The sequence below is a fragment of the Cucurbita pepo genome, chromosome 15 (genome assembly GCF_057944985.1).
Source record: "Cucurbita pepo subsp. pepo isolate OVF chromosome 15, ASM5794498v1, whole genome shotgun sequence".
NCBI classification, from domain to species: Eukaryota; Viridiplantae; Streptophyta; class Magnoliopsida; order Cucurbitales; family Cucurbitaceae; genus Cucurbita; species Cucurbita pepo.
Genome location: NC_141812.1, coordinates 3,001,852 through 3,020,882, shown reverse-complemented (window position 1 = coordinate 3,020,882; position 19,031 = coordinate 3,001,852). Strand labels below are relative to the sequence as shown.

General features: G+C 35.7%; 2 protein-coding genes across 3 annotated transcripts; both read left to right on the top strand.

The window, feature by feature from the left end:
• Positions 1-723: 723 nt before the first annotated feature.
• On the top strand, positions 724-15,126 carry LOC111811408 (calmodulin-binding transcription activator 2). Of its 2 annotated transcripts, none has more exons than XM_023698234.2 (13): positions 724-894; positions 3,742-3,861; positions 5,402-5,517; positions 5,756-5,844; positions 6,947-6,989; positions 9,771-9,948; positions 10,149-10,271; positions 10,408-10,715; positions 11,375-11,911; positions 12,160-12,851; positions 13,344-13,926; positions 14,180-14,503; positions 14,700-15,126. In XM_023698234.2, the coding sequence occupies exons 1-13, from the start codon at positions 855-857 to the stop codon at positions 14,811-14,813; spliced, it is 3,267 nt and encodes a 1,088-aa protein (XP_023554002.2). In that variant the 5' UTR covers positions 724-854; the 3' UTR covers positions 14,814-15,126. The 2 variants fall into 2 exon arrangements, with proteins under 2 accessions (XP_023554002.2, XP_023554001.2); XM_023698233.2 differs by having other exon boundaries at positions 10,146-10,271.
• A 1,190-nt stretch (positions 15,127-16,316) lies between these two features.
• On the top strand, positions 16,317-18,737 carry LOC111811134 (Pentatricopeptide repeat (PPR-like) superfamily protein). Its single transcript, XM_023697875.2, has one exon. It carries the CDS (start codon positions 16,714-16,716, stop codon positions 18,547-18,549), a length of 1,836 nt encoding a protein of 611 aa, XP_023553643.2. The 5' UTR covers positions 16,317-16,713; the 3' UTR covers positions 18,550-18,737.
• The last annotated feature ends 294 nt before the right edge of the window (positions 18,738-19,031 follow it).

Genomic DNA, 19,031 nt, shown 5'->3' with positions numbered 1-19,031 from the left:
ACCAATTCAGCTTGTGTTCCGAAAGATACTTTAACCTATTTAACGAGTGAAAGAAGGTACAGAGGTCCCACTTAGAGATTCAGTCGAACTACTATTCTTCGCACGGTTCAAGGGGTCCCGTCATATGCACAAACAACGATACTGAGGAGCAAACCTTAAAGAGTCCAAACTATAGGCCAAAGATGATATTTGATGCTAAGAATTTGAAACCCGAAATTCATGAATTATCTGGTAACTAGAAGTGTGTTTGAACCTTTACAGGAGAGTAAACCAAACTTATTTTTAAGATACGGATTCTTTTTAGTACAACAACAGTTGAGAGATTAAATTATCGATTTTTAATATAATAATTAATATCTTATATATTAATAATTTAACTAGTTAATTAAAAAAAAAAAAAAAAAAGGAGAAAATCATTTTAAATGTTTTATGAATTTTTTTAATATATAAAACAAGAGAGCAGTCAAATAAGCTAAAGATATAAATAATAATAATTATAATAATAATAAACAGCTTGAAATTTAATTGGATATTTAATATTTATCTCTTTGAGAGAAAAAAGAAGAAAAGGACAAAGTGGGTCCCACGTTTTGGAAAATTATTTATTTATTTATTTATTTTTATTTTAGTGTGGTAAGAATATTATTACAGACGAAATAAATACAATAATAATAATAATAATAATAATAATAATATAATATAATAATAGAAGCGAATGTCATCTCCGAGTTTCCCCGATGTTACGTCATTCACATTCACAGAGCTGACTGCCTAAGTCTTTCCCCCATTTCTACCTCTTCCATTTCCCTCCCTTTTCCCCCCTCAAATTCCTCTCGCTGATTCACTCTCCTCCCATGGCGGACCGTGGATCTTACGGCTTGGCTCCTCGTCTAGGTCGGATTCCGATTCTCCTTCTTTCTTTTTCTCTATTTTAGTTCTTATGCCTTTTTCTCTGTTACTTTTTGAACTCTATGATCGTTTCTTTTCTTTGATTCGATGCGAGTTTTTGATTGGTTGGGAGGAGGGGATTGTTTCTTTCTTTTTTTTTTTTTTTTTTTCTTTTGAGCTAGGAACTGTTGTTGAATGGAGGCTTCCGTGGGGATGAATCACCGCGAATGTGATTCCGGATTCTCGGTTTGTTTTAGCAATTATTGAGTGTTTCAAATCTTGAGTTCTGTTGTTGATAAGGTCATTTTGAGTTCTTAATTCTATTGAGTATGGCGCTTGAACTAGTTTTCTTTAGCTGTAGTTGCATCTGCATGAGTCTGTTTTTCTTTTTGTTTGTTTTTTGTGTAATTGACTTGCTTGGAATTTACAGTTTCAATGGGTAGTTCAATTTTTATCATTATGCAGATGCCAATCTGTTTTGCATGATGCTTATGCTCTGTTTCTTGTGAGGAAGAACTCAGGGGATTGTATATTTGAAGGATCTTGTTAGTTAATTACCCTTTATGACCTTAATGGTTACTTACTAGTATTTCCGTGGAAAGTCGAGCTTCCTTCTGCAAACAAACTATTCATGTACTCCTTGGATACCTTGGACTTGCAACTATATTTTTTACCCGCTTATAAATCTTTTTTAAATCCTGCAAATTCGCCTGGTTATGTAGTTAGTTTACTTGTTTCTGAAAACCCAAAAAGGATTCTTTTTTCCATTTTGATGGTAGCTATTGGAAAATTTGTTCAAATTGCTAGTAGTCCAGCTCACAAGAAAAATCCCAGTTTGGCCTCGAGTTCCTGAAGAAACATCTTGTGCGAAAGCTCGGAGGAATATGTTGATCACACTTTAATCAAGTGATCCTTCTCACCCTTACTTCAAGGGAAGTTATGAAGTTTTGCCTAGTTTCCTATTGATAGCCATGGTAATTCATTGGTTTCAAGGCCAATGCTAAATTTATATGAGCTATTGTTTTAAGTTTTCTAGGAAGTTTATAGAAAAAGCCTTTTCAATAGGCATCGATTCAAAGGGGTATGATTTCACAACGTCGTAATACGCTTGCCTAGAAAGTAGAAACGAGCAAGGAAACTGTTTATGAGCACATGGAAATTTCTATCTTGACTTGTGAGCATACAAAATTTAGAAGTTCTTTCTTACCGCATCACGTAACAAGTATCAAGAACTACTTTATTCTCAAGACCTTAACTTTGCCAATACAGGGATGATTGGTGAGGTGTTGAACAAAAATATGGAAATTGGTGCACTTGCATCATTTTTTAATAAGAAATGCAGAACTCCTACCGCCATGCATAGGTCAAAACTAATGAATAATTATAGATGTTCATGGTTTTCTTCGTTTCCCACTGTGGATGTGTCATTGAAGTGAAAGCTAGGTTCTAGATCCCCTTTTGTAGTTTATTACAAATGTTCACAATTAACTGTAAGGACTTGAGTTTTCCACAAGACATGGGATAGCATGGCAGCTTTCCAAAGGATCGTTATGAGCAGCTTGATAGACTCTATCTAGGGTGCAGGAACAAAAAAAAAAAAACTATTAAATTGATCAAGGGAAATGGAGTGAGGAAATTGTGGTTTTATTTGAGTTATGGGGTTGATGCCAATAAAATGGAACTCCAGTTTGAGAACATTTTGGGAGTTCAGCTCCGTTGCCCTCACGATCCATCTTCCAATCTTTTTCTCATTCATGATCCGCAAGAGCTTCACCTTCAGGCAACATATAGAGTATTATGTTATTTGAAAGGATCTTCGAAAAAAAGAATTTTGTTCAAACGGAACAATTCCTTTGGATTAGAAGCTTACACTGATGCCGATCCTGCTGGATCAATAGTAGATAGAAGATCTACGATGAGTTGTTGTACTTTTCCTGGAGGTAATTTGGTAACATTGAGAAATAAAAAGAAAATGTGGTGGTTAGATGATCTGCTGAAATAGAATTTCGACCTATTGCACAAGGGTTATGTGGTTATGTGAATCTTATGGTTGAAGATAATCCTTGATGACTTACAGATTAAGGGAGAAGGTTCGATAAAGTTATATTGTGACAACAATCTGCTATCAGTAATGCACATAATTTTATCCAACATGATATGACGCAATATATTGAAATTGATCGACATTTTATCAAGGAGAAATTAGAGAATGGTAGGATGCATTAGTTTTGTGCCTTACAACTTCAACTAGTAGATGTACTTACAAAAGAGCTTCATAAGTCATTGTTTCATGAGTTAGTATCCAAGTTGTCAACTTGAGGGGAGTGTTGAAGGAATGACTTTGATTTAAAGAATATTTTTTTAATGTAATTTCTAGCATTTAATTAGGAAATATTTATGTAATCCCATTAAATAAGAGAAATAATTGACCTCCTTAATTATCAGTATTGTTACCTAGTAACTTAGGGAATTATTTAGATTTTTTTATTACCTAGTGTATAGGGATTTAGTTAGTTTTTTTGTATTACAATAGACCCATATTCCTCTCTGAAAATTCATATGAATGCAAGCAAGATAATTTATCAACAGTCTGCAATCTTGTTTTTAACTTTGCACTGGTTCTCAAAGCTCCGAGTTGGTCATATACTTGCTCACATCTCACAGCTGTGAAAACTCTTCTCTATTGAGTATTGTCTTCTATTGAACCGTTCTAGTAAGCCTAAAGCGTAGTTTTAATGCCTACCGTTGCCCACCATTTCGACTTGCAATTAAATGCATCTAGTGTTTGGGTTTGTGAAGTTAACTACTGTTTTAATGTCTTCTTTCATGGCTGACACACTTATGTTCATGCAGATATTGACCAGTTATTGATAGAAGCAAAACATCGTTGGTTACGTCCAGCTGAAATTTGTGAAATACTCCGTAACTATCCTAAGTTTCAAATTGCTTCAGAGCCTCCAGATAGACCTTCAAGTATGATTTCCACAATCATTACTATTTTTATTTTTATTTTTTTTTATTGTGTGAACTTAACTGCTGAGGTTGCTTGAGGGTTTCTTAATCACCGGCTTTTGTACGTTGTTGGTATCTTTTGTTTTTCTTCTTTGAGATTGATAAACAGAAAGTAAGATAATTGAAAGTTTTTGCCAGGAATATTGCCAACCCGGTAAGTAATTTGAATACAGAATAAAATGATTACTTGTTAATTGGGGAATAATTAGCAACAACCTGAGTTGTATAATCTGAAAATTTAAGGAAATAAAAGAATGATGATTGATGAAACAGAACAAGATCCTCTTTCATGTCCTGCCACACTTTATGTCAGAAACTGGGAATTTTATATTTTTCGGCCATGTTGAAAAATTCTATAAAAGTGACACCAGCAAAAATCTAGACATTTTTTACGTTATATTGCCAGTATATTGATGCATTTAATTTCAAGTACAATCTTTGCCAGTATATTGCCAGTATATTGACGTTAATAGTAGTCTTCAAGTGCAATCTTCAGGGTCTTTCTAGTACAATCCTTGCCAGTATAGGCTAAAATTTTCTTATCCAATATATAATTCATTTGCAATTCTTGAGTTATTTATACTTAAGATTCTTCCCCCATAAGAAAGCATAATTGTTTGAAGCAACTATCTATAGTAACGTCAATATACTTGCAAAGATTGTACTTGAAAGACCCTGAAGATTGCACTTGATGTCAGAAACTGGGAATTTTATATTTTTCGGCCATGTTGAAAAATTTATAAAAGTCACACCAGCAAAAATCTGCACATTCTTTACTCGTATTCTTGTAAATTATGTAAGTACAATGGGGGTTTCCTCGTAAATGCATCTATCCTTGTGCTCATCGTAATAGGTAATGTAGAAATTATACACATCTTTCTATGTGTCGGGAGCATGGTAATGCACTCTTAAAAAGTGCTAATTTCGCTCCTTTTTGTATTTTAAAAATGTTTCTTATCCAATATATAATTCATTTTCTATTCATGAGTTAGTTATACTTCAGATTCTTCCCCCATAAGAAAGAATATTGGTTTAAAGCAACTATCTATAGTAACGTCAATATACTGGCAAAGATTGTATTTGAAAGACCCTGAAGATTGCTAGTCTTTACTAAGGCACTAAAGGTAACCAAAAGAGACAATAGCCAATCCAAGGCGAGTGCCTCTTTGAAATTTTTGGCCGTGACTGCCTTCTTGGTGCATTTGTTCTCTTCCCCTTGTTTATTTCCAGTGTCACCCTGAAAGCACTATGCCATAGTACAGGACCTGTGTGCCTTCCCAGCCTTATGTTTTGGATATTATTTTAATATTGCATTGTATTCATAAAAAATGATATTGTTAGATCTTATGATGAGAAATGGAACTTTAATATCTCTCTTTCTTCTCTTCTTCTTTTTAAGTCATCAACTTGAAATAGTTTAACTAGTATTGTTCCATTTACCACTACGGCTAACATTCCTTGGACATAACTTTGGCCGTTGACATGTACTTGTACCTTTCAGGTGGGTCACTTTTTCTCTTTGATCGAAAGGTTCTGAGGTACTTTAGAAAGGATGGACATAAATGGAGGAAGAAGAAAGATGGCAAAACAGTAAGAGAAGCACATGAGAAGCTGAAGGTAACTTACAGAAGACGCCATTTTCTTTATCTAGATTGCTTATCTACACTCTTCATTATCTAAGTTTCACAAAATAAGCTATTTAACTATTTTCTATTTGGTTATTTTATCTTGTTCTGATTTTCTCTTTGGCTTTCCTTGTTTCTTGATTTTTTTTTCCTTATTACTCTTTTTAATGGGAAATACGTATTTTATTATATACTTTTGGAGGTAACTTTCTTTCTAGCTATATTATTAGGTTGGAAGCATTGATGTATTGCACTGCTATTATGCCCATGGAGAAGAAAATGAGAACTTTCAAAGGCGCAGTTATTGGATGCTTGAAGAGTAAGTATGATGCAGCTGTAAATCTTTATCAGCCTTTCCCTTTTACATTATGAGTATAATCTACTTTATGCTTCGTTCTTATCTTCTTTAGTTACTACCCCCCCCCCCCCCCAAAAAAAAAAAAAGTTTTGAAAAATGTTTGTTCAATTTTTATTTTGTGACTATCACTCTGCATTTGTATTAGAATTATCAGGAAAAGGCTCTTTTTGGGATAAGATGTAGGGCTATCATCATGAAATATGAAATATGAAATATGAAAATTGAAATTTTAAACAAATAAGGCCATGGAGAATGAATCTAACCAACGATCTATAGTAGAAAGGGAAAAATCGTTACAATTGAAGGCCCAAAATCTCAATAACAAAATTTATAATCTTGTTACAAGGTCTATAATCGTCAATGGTAAACCTAGGGGTAGATTTCATGCCTTTAGAGGTCTAAGATAAAGTGATCATATTTCTCCTTTTCTATTTTTCCTTGTGGTGGACATTCTAAGTAGGATCACCCCTTGAAGGTTGAGGGCAATGTCCTTGAGGGTTTTCAGGTGGTTGGAGACAATTGACCTTGTCTCATCTACAGTTCGCCAAAGATATCTTCTTTTCCTTGGGAAGGAAGAGTCCTTTATTAATCTAAATCACTTTCTATTTTTTACCGAGACCATGTCAAAATTAAAGATTAATAGGGGAAAAATCTTCTGTTAGTAGATGGGCTTCTTGGGTGGGTTGTGTGGTAGGACTTCCCTATTTAAAATTTAAAATTTAAAATAATACAAATTTAAAATTCATTATTTACAGAAACATTAGATTTTTTGTTCCGTTTTTGTTTTTGCTTTAATTTAAAAAATTGGTATGTTATAGCATAATTTATGACATAATTTTAATCTAAGCAATAATATCACATCTGAATAATTTTACCTAATTTGTTTTTTCTTAAAACTATAATTTATAAAATAAAATGCTAAGATTCTTGTTTTAAGAAATTTAATTATTTCTTTTTAATTTATTTTAAAGCTTAAAATTTCAAAATTACTCATTTATTTTATAATAAAGCAATTCCCCCTTTTCGGTGATTCTTTTCCCTCATCCGCTTTTGCTTGTTGCAGGCATTTAATGCACATCGTTTTTGTCCACTACTTGGAAGTTAAGGTAATCTAGTGCTTTACTTGTTCATTCTTTCTGTCGTTTAATTGGTATAATTTTCCTTACCGTTGTTTTAATTTATCATGATTTCTCCGATAAATTATTTTTTTACTCCTCTGGCGATTAATATTGTTAATTGATTTGACCACGGGGTGATATTGTAGCGACCTTACTTTTATCATAAGATTGGACTGTTACTCGTGCATGTCATGGTGTTTTCAACCAATTTCAAGCGGAGATAGAAACTTAACTAAAACAACAAGTACTAACAGAAACTCCATCAATGGAAACTAAATTCAATCTATGCTTATTACGAAAACCATGAACTAAGAAAATTGACACACCTATCTAAAATAACAGAAAACATTATTTACCATGGAAAAACTATCTAGAAGAAACAATGTTCCATAGCCTCCGTTGCAGAAGCCGTTATTCGACCAACGGTCCCTTGCCTTTACCTAGAAAAATGATGGGAAAAGAATGAATATTTAAAAATACTCAATAATTGCAAACACATAAATCATTCAATATGAGTGGTGAAACCTAAATTTATGACTGGCTTTGGCCCTTAAGCTCTACTTTCATTCTCGAGTATAATTGGCTGTATAGTATTTCTCTACACATAACCCATTCATATGCTCATGGACCCACTAAGCGAGCTTGTTAATGTACTCCCTGAGCTTAAATAAGGGCTAGTGCATGCTCATGCTCGATATAAATCATCAATTCAATTGATGTACATAAACACTTTCATACATTTTGTAACTTTAACTTGTCATGAGCATACAATCGGTATTGAAGGAGCCCGTGTTAAATATAATTCATGACTCCATGAGCATAGGAGAAACATGCTTTGTTAAAGGAGCCCATGTTAAATGTAATTACTTCCTTTCTATTTGTTGTGTAAACCAACTGAAAATATTTTTAACTCCCCATTCGGTGTACGCCCCTTCTTTGTTGTGTTCAAGTCCTTTGTGTACTTTCAAACATCGATGGAAAGTTTATGTGTCGTTTGATAGCACTCTTGTTTCTCATTTCCTGTTTTCCATTTCAAATTTTTAGAGTTTTTAAAGGTCTACTGGGCTCCTTTAGCAAAGCATGCTCGAGGCACATGTCTCAATGCCTCAAGCCTGACTGCCTACTTTTTTTATGAAAGAAAATTCTAACTTCTAAGGAAGAAACTCACGAAAATTCTTAGAAGGCATTAATTTTTTTCCTACCATCTCAAATAAAAGCGCTATTTTATTAAGCTCTTCATCATCTTATTTTCTTCATATATCAAAAATTTATTTACATTCCTCTGCTGTGATCTTCAATAAAAAAAAGTACATACTTTCTTTTAGCTTCGCGCTTCATCTCTAAAGAGCTATTGCACTTCAGTATGCTTTGAGCCTTAAAAAGCATGGGATCTTATAATGCAGAGACTTGGTCTCCTTGTTTACAACCCAGGCATTAGTATTTCAAAATTATCCTGCCATGAGAACTTATAGCATGACCAAGCAAAGTTAGATGTTAAATATGAAAGTTTGTAGATGGAAATGCTGTAATATATTACGGTTCTTTTCTATTTTGTTAGATAACAGGTGTGGTGATTATAGATAGAGAGGGAGAGGCTTGAGAGGCGTGCAGGCTGCTTTAGGGGAAGTTTAGTGGAAGTGCTCTAAGATTCTTGAAAATTTAGAAAATCCTTCTAGTCCTTTTAGTAATAATTCCCATCAGTTGTATTTACCACAACTTTCCATCCACAATTCCAGCTCAAAACACTACAGCAAGAACATAATAAACAAGAACATATGCTTATGTTTTTTTTTGTAATCTGAGGGAAACAAACAAGAACATAATAAACGATCTCACTTGTACAACTGTGTTTTTGAGTTCTAAAAACTATGAAATAATAAGATTGCTCCTTATCGAGAAATAAGTGAATGAAGCTTTTTAGGTTAAACATAGCCTTGAATAATAAAATCGTATAGAGTGTTTTAAAAGGTCCTCCACATTGAAGCACTTAAAGGCATGTACCTCAAAATATTTTTATTAATATTTTATTTTGAAAACAAATAAGAAAACGAATTGCCTAAAAGCCCATATCATTACTGAGTTCCTCCAGAAAAGTTCTCATTTATTTCATTTTTTTATTGAGAAGACTTTCTTTCATTGAGAGGAAAATGATGAATACATGGGCAAGAACCTACAAAAAGGAGGCAGCCTACAAGAAAAGGCTCCCATCAAGATAAATAAGACCTAATGAATAATTAAAAAAAAAAAAAAAAAAAAAAAGAAACTGAGGCTCAGGGAGAAAGAAAGATTCTAACAAAGGAGCAAACATCAGTAGAAGAACTATATTTTCACATACCCTTGATTCATAATACTATGTTTTTACATTTATAAAATTTTTATTTATATTTTTAAATTGTGCAATCAAAACAATTATTTTTCTTTCTTTCCTTTTTTTTCGGTGCTTCATGCTAAAACTGAGAGGACTATTGTGTGTCTGTGTGCTTTGCACTTTAGAAAGTACGGATTGCTCCCTCCATGCTTAAAAGAAACACATACACAAATTTGCCTAAGTTTTTTATTAAATGGCTAAGATCTCATTCTTCATTGGTATGCATCCCCAGATAGCATGAAGCATTTTTCCATCTTTTGCAATTTAATATTTATATTTCTGAGTGTCCTGCCAGTTTGGATTTTTGCTGTACCTGCATAGTTTTTTTAAAAAATAATTTTGGATTCTGTCAATAATATTTAATTTAAATATTCAACTCATATGATCAATTTTTAAATCAGGGTAATAGAACCAATATTGGAGCTGTCGTTGAGACTGATGAGGTTTCATCAAGTTCACAGAAGAGCAGCCCTACGAGTGCTAGCTATTCCAGCAGTTATAATCAAGCAGCTTCTGAAAATGCAGATTCCCCCAGTCCAACTAGCCCTTTGACACCATTTTGTGAAGATGGTGATACGGGTATTTTCATTTTCTTTGGTTGTTTATTGCCTGCTCTTTGAATTGTTTCTATTTTTATGTAGGATCTCAAGGTCTTGAGATTATTTTATTCAGTGTCTGATAATGTTAACCCACACTTGATACTTCGATCTTAGTTACCGAAATTTTTATTCTCAGTTGTTATGGAGGTTTCTACTTGAATTTGCAATTTTGTGCAGAAGACACCGGCCAAGCAACTTCAAGATTTCGCTCATTTCCCACGTCACCAAAAATGGGAAATGGTCTTCTGATGAATAAACAAGATGCTGGTCAATCAAATTTTTATTTTCCGCATTCTTCTTCCAGTAAGCCCATTTTAATTCTTTTTTCCCCAAATTCCATTGCAATAATTCACATATATAATATATTCATCAAGTGCTTCCCGATAGAAGCTTTGACATAATCTGACACTTCAAAATGTTGACTATTGTAACACTCCAGACACATCAGTTCCTGCTGTGGATTATGTATCACAAGTTCAGAAAGATGTACTTGGGGGTAACATTTGTGGTACCAATGTGACGGATTCTCAGAAGACGCTCAGTTCTGCCTCGTGGGAAGAGATCTTGCAACATTGTACAACTGGATTTCAGACTGTACCTTCTCATGTTTTATCCTCTTTGATTGAACCTGTTTCTTCTGGAATTGTCGTTGGACAAGAGAATTCAATTCCTGGCCAGCCTTCAACCAGTAATAGTGCTATTACAGAGGATTTTGGGAGTTCTCTGACAACGAACTCAAACTGGCAGGTATTGAAGTTTTTTCATTTCCATTTCTTTATTCTAAAATCCTATCTGTATATCTGATTAAAGAAAACACTACAATTTACATAGGCTTTAAAGTCATCTCAAGGATACTGGGGTTGGTTGGGTTTCGGGTAGACTAGATTGGGATGATGAAGTTTAGTTTATTTTACCAGCCTGGCATTGTATCATGAAGGGTCAAGTGATTCTTAGCCTGGCCTATTGTTTTACTTCTTCTGTGTCAGACTGTACTTCCACGTAATTTAATGTCTGTATAGTGCTAAAGAGCTACTTCTATGACTGTAGTTGCACATAGTTAAATGACTATAACTGCTCAATTACTTATCTGATTCACTTAGTCGCTTAGCTATTCTGTTTCTGCTCTCTGTAACCAACTTCTCTAAAAGGAGGAAGACATAATTAAAAAACTACTGTTGAAAATGATGAGTTGTTGTCCGTTGGCTTATTCTTGATATAAACTTTTATGAATTGAATGGCTTACGCTATTCTGTGGAGAGTGTTGCTTGGGGTGGTCGGACTTGCACTCAAATTCTTAGGTTGCTTCTGAAGTTCGTTGAGTTATTTGGCACTCTTAGTACAACTGAGTTTAACTAAAATTTTGCGCTGCAGATAGTATGTAACTTTTTTTCTGGATTCAACTGCAGGTTTCTTTTGAAGACAATACTTCGTCCTTTTCAAAAGAGTACGTTGACCAGTTTCCAGAATTGTATTCAGTTTATGACATAGATAGCAGGTTAACTGAGCAGAATTCTCATAATGCAACTTTTGGAAATGGTCGTGAGATGTCTTGTGCTCATCCTGGCATAGAGAATGAGGAGATTTTGCCAAACAACCTTGAATTACAGTTCAAAGAAGGAGAATCGTATTCTGCTATGAGGTTGAGTTCTGAAAATGATAAATCTAAAGAAGGTACCGTTGGCTATTCTTTGAGTTTGAAACAATCATTAATAGACGGAGAGGAGAGTTTAAAGAAAGTTGACAGCTTCTCGAGGTGGGTATCCAGAGAGCTTGTCGAAGTTGATGATTTGCACATGCATCCATCATCTGGCTTGTCTTGGAGCACCGTAGAATGTGGTGATATGGTAGATAATTCATCATTAACCCCTTCTCTTTCTGAAGACCAGCTTTTCAGTATAACAGAATTTTCTCCAAAGTGGACACTTGCAGATTTGGAAACTGAGGTAAATAAACGTATGAAAAAACTGAGAGAGTTATTTTGAATCAACCTTGAGAAACTCACCAAAGATTTTGAATTTCATTGATTATTGTCTCCATTTTTCTACAGTTTCTTATTCACTTCTGTCACTTTCCCCTCTAAATATGTTACCCTCTTCATTTTTATGTTTCACGCAATTTTCGGACTTGTGAAACATTGAAGATTTTTTTGTCAGAAGACTAAATTATCTCTGTTTTCTTTAAACCCTAACAGGTTGTGATTATAGGGAAGTTTCTGGGGAACAATCATGGCACAAAATGTTATTGGTCATGTATGTTTGGGGAAGTCGAAGTTCCTGCAGAGGTTTTGGCTGATGGGATCCTATGCTGCCATGCACCACCACATAGTGTTGGGCAAGTCCCTTTTTATGTCACATGTTCCAACAGATTAGCATGCAGTGAGATTCGTGAGTTTGATTACTTGGCAGGCTCTGCTCAAGATGTCGATGTTACCGAAGTATATACTGCTGGTGCTACAGAGGAATTATATTTGCATATGCGATTGGAGAGGTTACTGTCCCATAGATCTTCAAATCCTCCAAATAATCTCTCTGAAGGTGCTTTGGCGAAACGGAACTTAATCAGAGAGCTTATCTCAATAAAAGAAGAAGAAGATTGTTATGGGGAGGAGCCAAATTCTCATAATGTTCAAATTCAGCATCAAAACAAGGAGTTTCTTTTTGTAAAGCTGATGAAAGAAAAAGTGTACTCATGGCTTATCCGCAAAGTCATTGAAGGTGGCAAAGGTCCTCATATATTGGATGATGAGGGACAGGGGTTAATTCATTTAGCAGCAGCCCTCGGTTATGATTGGGCAATCCGACCAATTGTCGCTGCAGGAGTGAGCATAAACTTCCGAGACGTTAATGGATGGACTGCTCTCCATTGGGCAGCATTCTGTGGCAGGTAAGGACCCTGAAACTCCCGAAAGAAAACCCTTTCATTCATGCTAATCAAACTCATTGATAAAACTGAAAAAGAATGCTTGGTGCCTAGTCCTTTAATATCAAGAAACCCCTTTTTCCTCAAGTATTTTAAAATTTTCGAAGATTATGAAATAACGTCACTGACTGGAATCAGGCCTTGTTAGGTCATGCTAAGCATGCATGTAGGTACAAATACCTACAGTATGATTAGTGTAGATGCAAGTATGGACCTAAAAAAATGAAGGAACAGTAATGTTAATATTGAAGTATTAGCGTACGATGATAATCTTTATGTTGATTTAGTGATGAAAGAATAATTATGAGATATTTGAATATGAAGAATGTATTAAGCCATATAATGGTAAATATGAAGAACAGTAATATTTTGCTTCCTCCTAATTACTTCTTTATTAACGACACTGCGAATCTCAACTTGAGTAGATTTCCATGCTGATGACCCTGTTTCATGCAGGGAGTTGACAGTTGGAACCCTTATAACATTGAATGCTGCTCCTGGATTGCCGGCTGATCCTTCTCCAAAAAATCCTTTGGGGATATCGCCATCTGAGCTTGCATCGATGAGTGGGCACAAAGGGATTGCTGGTTTCCTTGCAGAGTCATCATTGACCAGCTATATCGAATCCATATCAATGGGGGAGACCGTAAAAGATGGTGTGCTGGATGTTTCAAAGAGGAAACCTGTGCATACTGTTTCTGAACGAAGGGCAACACCGATAAGTGATGGTTTTATGCCTGCTGATTTGTCCTTGAAGGATTCATTGACTGCTGTCTGCAATGCTACTCAAGCTGCTGGGCGTATACATCTGATGTTTAGAATGCAGTCATTTCAGAGGAAAAAATTATCGGAGTGTAGTCCTGATGAACTTGGATCCTCAGATGATACTGCTATTTCATTTGCCAAAGCCAGGGCACGTAAGTCTGGACTAAGTAACAGCCCGGCCCATGCCGCTGCAGTTCACATACAGAAAAAGTTCCGTGGTTGGAGAATGAGAAAAGAGTTCTTGCTAATACGTCAAAGAATAGTGAAAATTCAGGTTTGTTTACACGCTTTCATACGCAATTAATAAGCTCCTTTACATTGATGATTTGCTTGGTAAATTATGAACATTTTAATCGGATGAGAATAGGAAAAGAAAACTTCTAAGCTCTAATTAATATGGTGGTATGATTTAGAAGATCTTTGTACATGAAAATAGATTGGTCTGTTCAGCCCCATGATTTATGATTAATGAGCTTCCTTCTGCTACATGAAACAAAAAAGTAACATCTAATTTTCATAATTGCAAGGCCCACGTGAGAGGACACCAGGTGAGGAAGCAATATAAAAAGATCGTCTGGTCCGTAGGCATATTAGACAAGATTATTTTGAGATGGAGACGGAAGGGGAGTGGTTTGCGAGGTTTCCGATCAGATGCAGCTGCAAAGAATCCATCCGCCGTGATGGAACCACCTAAAGAGGATGATTATGATTTTCTGGCGAAAGGAAGGAAGCAGACTGAGGAAAGATTTCAAAAAGCACTGACTAGAGTCAAGTCCATGGCTCAGTATCCCGAGGGACGAGACCAATACCGTAGGCTTCTTACCGTCGTTCAAAAGTGCCAAGAAACCAAGGTATTGAGATCTGTCATTTTTGATTCATCACTTGTCTTGTTCTGTTATTGAATCTAGTTCTAGTTCCATTTCTTGTTCGTTGCTAGATAATTATCATCTTGCCTATTCTATGGCAATGTGTCAGGCGACACCTTGCTCGACTTCTAATAATATGCACGTATTGATGCATGTTGTATTGTTTGGAAAAATTGATCAGGCAAGTAATATGGCTATTACTAGCACTAGAGAAGAGATAATAGAAGGCGATGACATGATTGATATCGACTCACTTCTGGACGACGACGCTTTGATGTCTATGACATTTGATTGAGTAAACAGCTTGTGTTATCAATCAACCTACTATTTCTGGTGCATACTAACTTCAGCATTTGCTTGTAAATTCTACTCTAACTACTAGTGTATCAAAAAGTTCATATCTCTATATTGTGATCACTCAGTGTTGGCTGCCTACCAAAAATGGTGTAGATTTCATAGGTTGGTGATAGGGCTTACCTGATTGTTTGTGTCCATTGATTATATTTGAACCGAATTAGTAGCGAATTTGTATAGGATGATAAGAACACTCATTACTGCCATAAACTTGTATGTTTTAGTGTCATATTATGAAGGTAATTTTGAAGTTTGATCTGATCGTATCAGACGTTTCGTTTCGTTTCGTTCCGTTTTTTTACTCTACTTATAGGAATTTCATCAACTTTCATATTGAAGATTTCTTGAATTTAGTGGTACTTATACATATAATATCTTGTACACACTCACCTTGTCTTCTCCATCCTTTGGATATTATCTCCTTAATTTCTTGTCTTCTTCACTTTAGTTTCCTATGTTCTTTCTTGTTTTATCATTGGTTTTTGTTACTGTGTTTGCTCAATCTGTGTGACAGTTAGGGCCGTTTGGTGGGTTTTACCCTTATTTGTTTTAAGTTTTTTTTTTTTTTTCTCTTAAAACTATGATGTTCGGAAAAATTATTTGAAATATCTCTCGGGGCCATTTGGTTGGAGGTTTTGTTTACGATGTTTGAGAATAAAATATGTATATATATATACACACACGCTTTTTAGCTATATTTTGAAACTCTAATAGTAAATGTTAAGCCAAATTATGTTGATCAATTATGTTAGTAGAACATTTTATATATTTGGCCAATTATGTTAGGAAAACATTTTATATATATATTTGCTTATGTATATTGATTTGTTAGGATTTTTTTACCATTGAAAAACTAGAACTTTAAAATAACTATTTTTTTAAAAATGAGTAATAAAGGGGAAAAAATTGTTCGGGATATTTGAATAACAAACAAAATAATACAGCAACGGAACCATCATAGTATTTATTTATTTTTACTATTCATTTTCTATTTCTTCGATAGAAGGTAAAAATGAATTCCATTGTGGAGTCGTATGCACTACACAGGTAAAAAACGAATTCTATTGTGGAGTCGTATGCACTGCACAAAGGATGTTTGTACGGTTGTTAATCCTCTCTTTTTTATTCTCTTTACTGATCATGATCATGCGAGATAAAGAGGAATCGAATTCCCACAAATTTATGTCTTGATTCCTGCAAAAATAAATGGAGAATTTCATTCCCACAAATTTATGTCTCGATCCTTGCAAAAATAAATAATAAATGGAGAATTTCATGAGAATGAATAATATGAAACAATATGAAATATGAAACATGACGAAAGTAAGAAATCACGAGAACAAACATATTTCCATCCATATATTAATATATATATTTTTGACAATTATTAGGGCTTTTTAAAATAAAATACAAAATTGAAGAATATTTTATATAATTTAGTGAAATGGTTAAGTGGAAAGTCTACAGCTGTTTTCAATAATTTAGTAAAAAAAAACAAAAAACAGTCATAAACCTTCTTTTCCGTCGTCTTCTACCCCCGCCGCCGTTCATTCTTCCATCGGGCTTCTTCTCCGGCGACGTCTAACGATTGTGCGCGGAGCTTTGTCTTCTGTTTCTTTCTTGGTGGTGACTACGATGGGTCAACGGGTCAAATTTCATTGGTGTTCTAGACCCCCGGGTTTTTCGATTTCCGATCTGAATGCCCCTTAACTTGTAAACCTCAGATTTGTGAGTTTGAACCTTCTCTCTTCGGACTGCGATGAGCATCTTCAACGCCGCCGCCGCCGCTGCTAGCCCCTACAGATGAATGGGTTCTCTATCTCGCATGGTGCCCCTCTGCAATGCCCTCTTTCTCTTCCCAAGCCCTAAAAAACCCCGCTGTGTTTCGCCCCAAATCCAAGCAACTCCCGGATTCCACTCGCCCTTGTATCGTTCAGTCCCTTCTCAACCACTCTTCTCAGGGGCACCTCCCGGAAGCCCTCTCCCACCTCGACCCACTTGTCCAAAGAGGCATACGCTTACCCACTAGCGTTTTCGTCCACCTCTTGCGACTTTGTGCCAAAGCCAAGTCATTAAAAGGAGGAAAATCGGTTCATCTGCATTTGAAACTCACGGGCTTCAAACGCCCTACAACTATCATTGCGAACCATTTGATTGGTATGTACTTTCAATGTGGCAGTGACATAGAGGCACGTAAGGTGTTTGATAAAATGTCTGTAAGAAATTTGTACTCTTGGAACCATATGCTTGCTGGGTATGCTAAGTTGGGAAATGTATATCAAGCTAGGAAGTTGTTCGATACAATGATAGAGAAGGATGTCATATCATGGAACACAATGGTTCTTGCTTATGCTAAGAAGGGGTGTTTGAATGAAGCTATTGGGTTGTACAGAGACTTTAGGAGACAAGATATGGGGTTCAATGAGTTTAGTTTTGCTGGTCTTTTGATTCTTTGTGTGAAGCTCAAGGAATTGCAGCTCGCCAAGCAGGTTCATACGCAGGTGTTGGTTGTTGGATTCTTGTCTAATATAGTTCTTTCTAGTTCAATTGTTGATGCATATGCAAAATGTGGAGAGATGGAATGTGCAAAGAGATTGTTTGATGAAATGCCTGTTAAAGATATCCTTGCATGGACTACAATGGTCTCTGGATATGCTAAATGGGGTGATATGAATTTAGCTAGCGGATTGTTTCATCAAATGCCTGAAAAGAATCCTGTCTCCTGGACAGCTTTGATATCAGGCTATGCAAGAAACAGTTTGGGACATGAAGCACTCGATTACTTTACACAAATGATGAAGTTTCGAGTTAATCCCGACCAATTTACGTTCAGTAGTTGTCTCTGTGCTTGTGCCAGCATTGCTGCACTAAAGCATGGTAAACAAGTTCATGCCTATTTGATCAGAACCAACTTCAGATGCAACACAATAGTCGTCAGCTCTCTCATCGACATGTATTCGAAGTGTGGCATGTTAGAAGCTGCCTGCAGCGTTTTTTACCTTTTGGGAAACAAGCAGGATGTTGTATTGTGGAATACGATGATATCCGCCCTCGCTCAGCACGGTCACGGGAAAAAAGCAATGCAGATGTTCAGTGACATGGTTGAATCAGGATTGAAGCCTGATAGGATCACATTCATCGTGATCCTTAGCGCGTGTAGTCATTCAGGTCTCGTGCACGAAGGACTTCAGTTTTTCAAGGCCATGAGCTACGATCACGGCGTTCTCCCCGATCAAGAACACTACGCATGCTTAATCGACCTCTTGGGTCGAGCTGGATGTTTTACCGAGTTGGTAAACGAGCTAGAGAAGATGCCTTGTAAACCCGACGATCGGATATGGAATGCATTACTCGGAGTCTGTAGGATACATGGCAATATAGAGCTTGGAAGAAAAGTAGCTGAGCACGTAATCGAGCTGGAGCCTCGATCTTCTGCAGCCTATGTATCTCTTGCGAGTTTGTATGCGTTTCTCGGCAAATGGGAGTCGGTAGAGCAGGTCAGGGAAGTAATGGAAGAGAGATTAGTGAGGAAAGAGCGTGCTATAAGCTGGATTGACATTGAAAACAAGGTACATTCTTTCATAGCTTCTGATAGATTTCATCCATTGAAGGAGGAAATATACTCTCTATTAGAACAGCTAGCCAGCCACACAGAAGAGGATTTTTCAATCGTTTGAAAAGAATTTCAAAGTTATTGCCATGCAGGTTGTTTTCAAGAAGATCTGCTCCCAAGTTTTACCTGTTAAGAATGGAACAAACCACATAGAATGTGATAATTGAACACAATGGGTATTACTCCTTCATCATAATTTGTTTTTATCTCATTGTTAATCAATAATAATGGCTCGAGTTAGTTTCTTGATTATACTTTTGTGTGTATATGTGGCCTTATTTAAGTCCTGATGCAAAATAGAAAAACGAGAATGAAGTTCAATGATTTATATAAAATGTTACTGTTAGGCTAGGGTAGACGAACACGACTCTCCACAATGGTACGATGTTGTTCATTTTGAGCATAAGTTCTCATTGCTTTGCCTTGGGCTTCTCCAAGCATCTCAAGCTTCTCCAAAATGACTCATACCAATACCAATGGAGATTGTATTCCTTGATTATAAACCGACTCTCCACAATAGTATATGATATTGTCTACTTTGAGCAT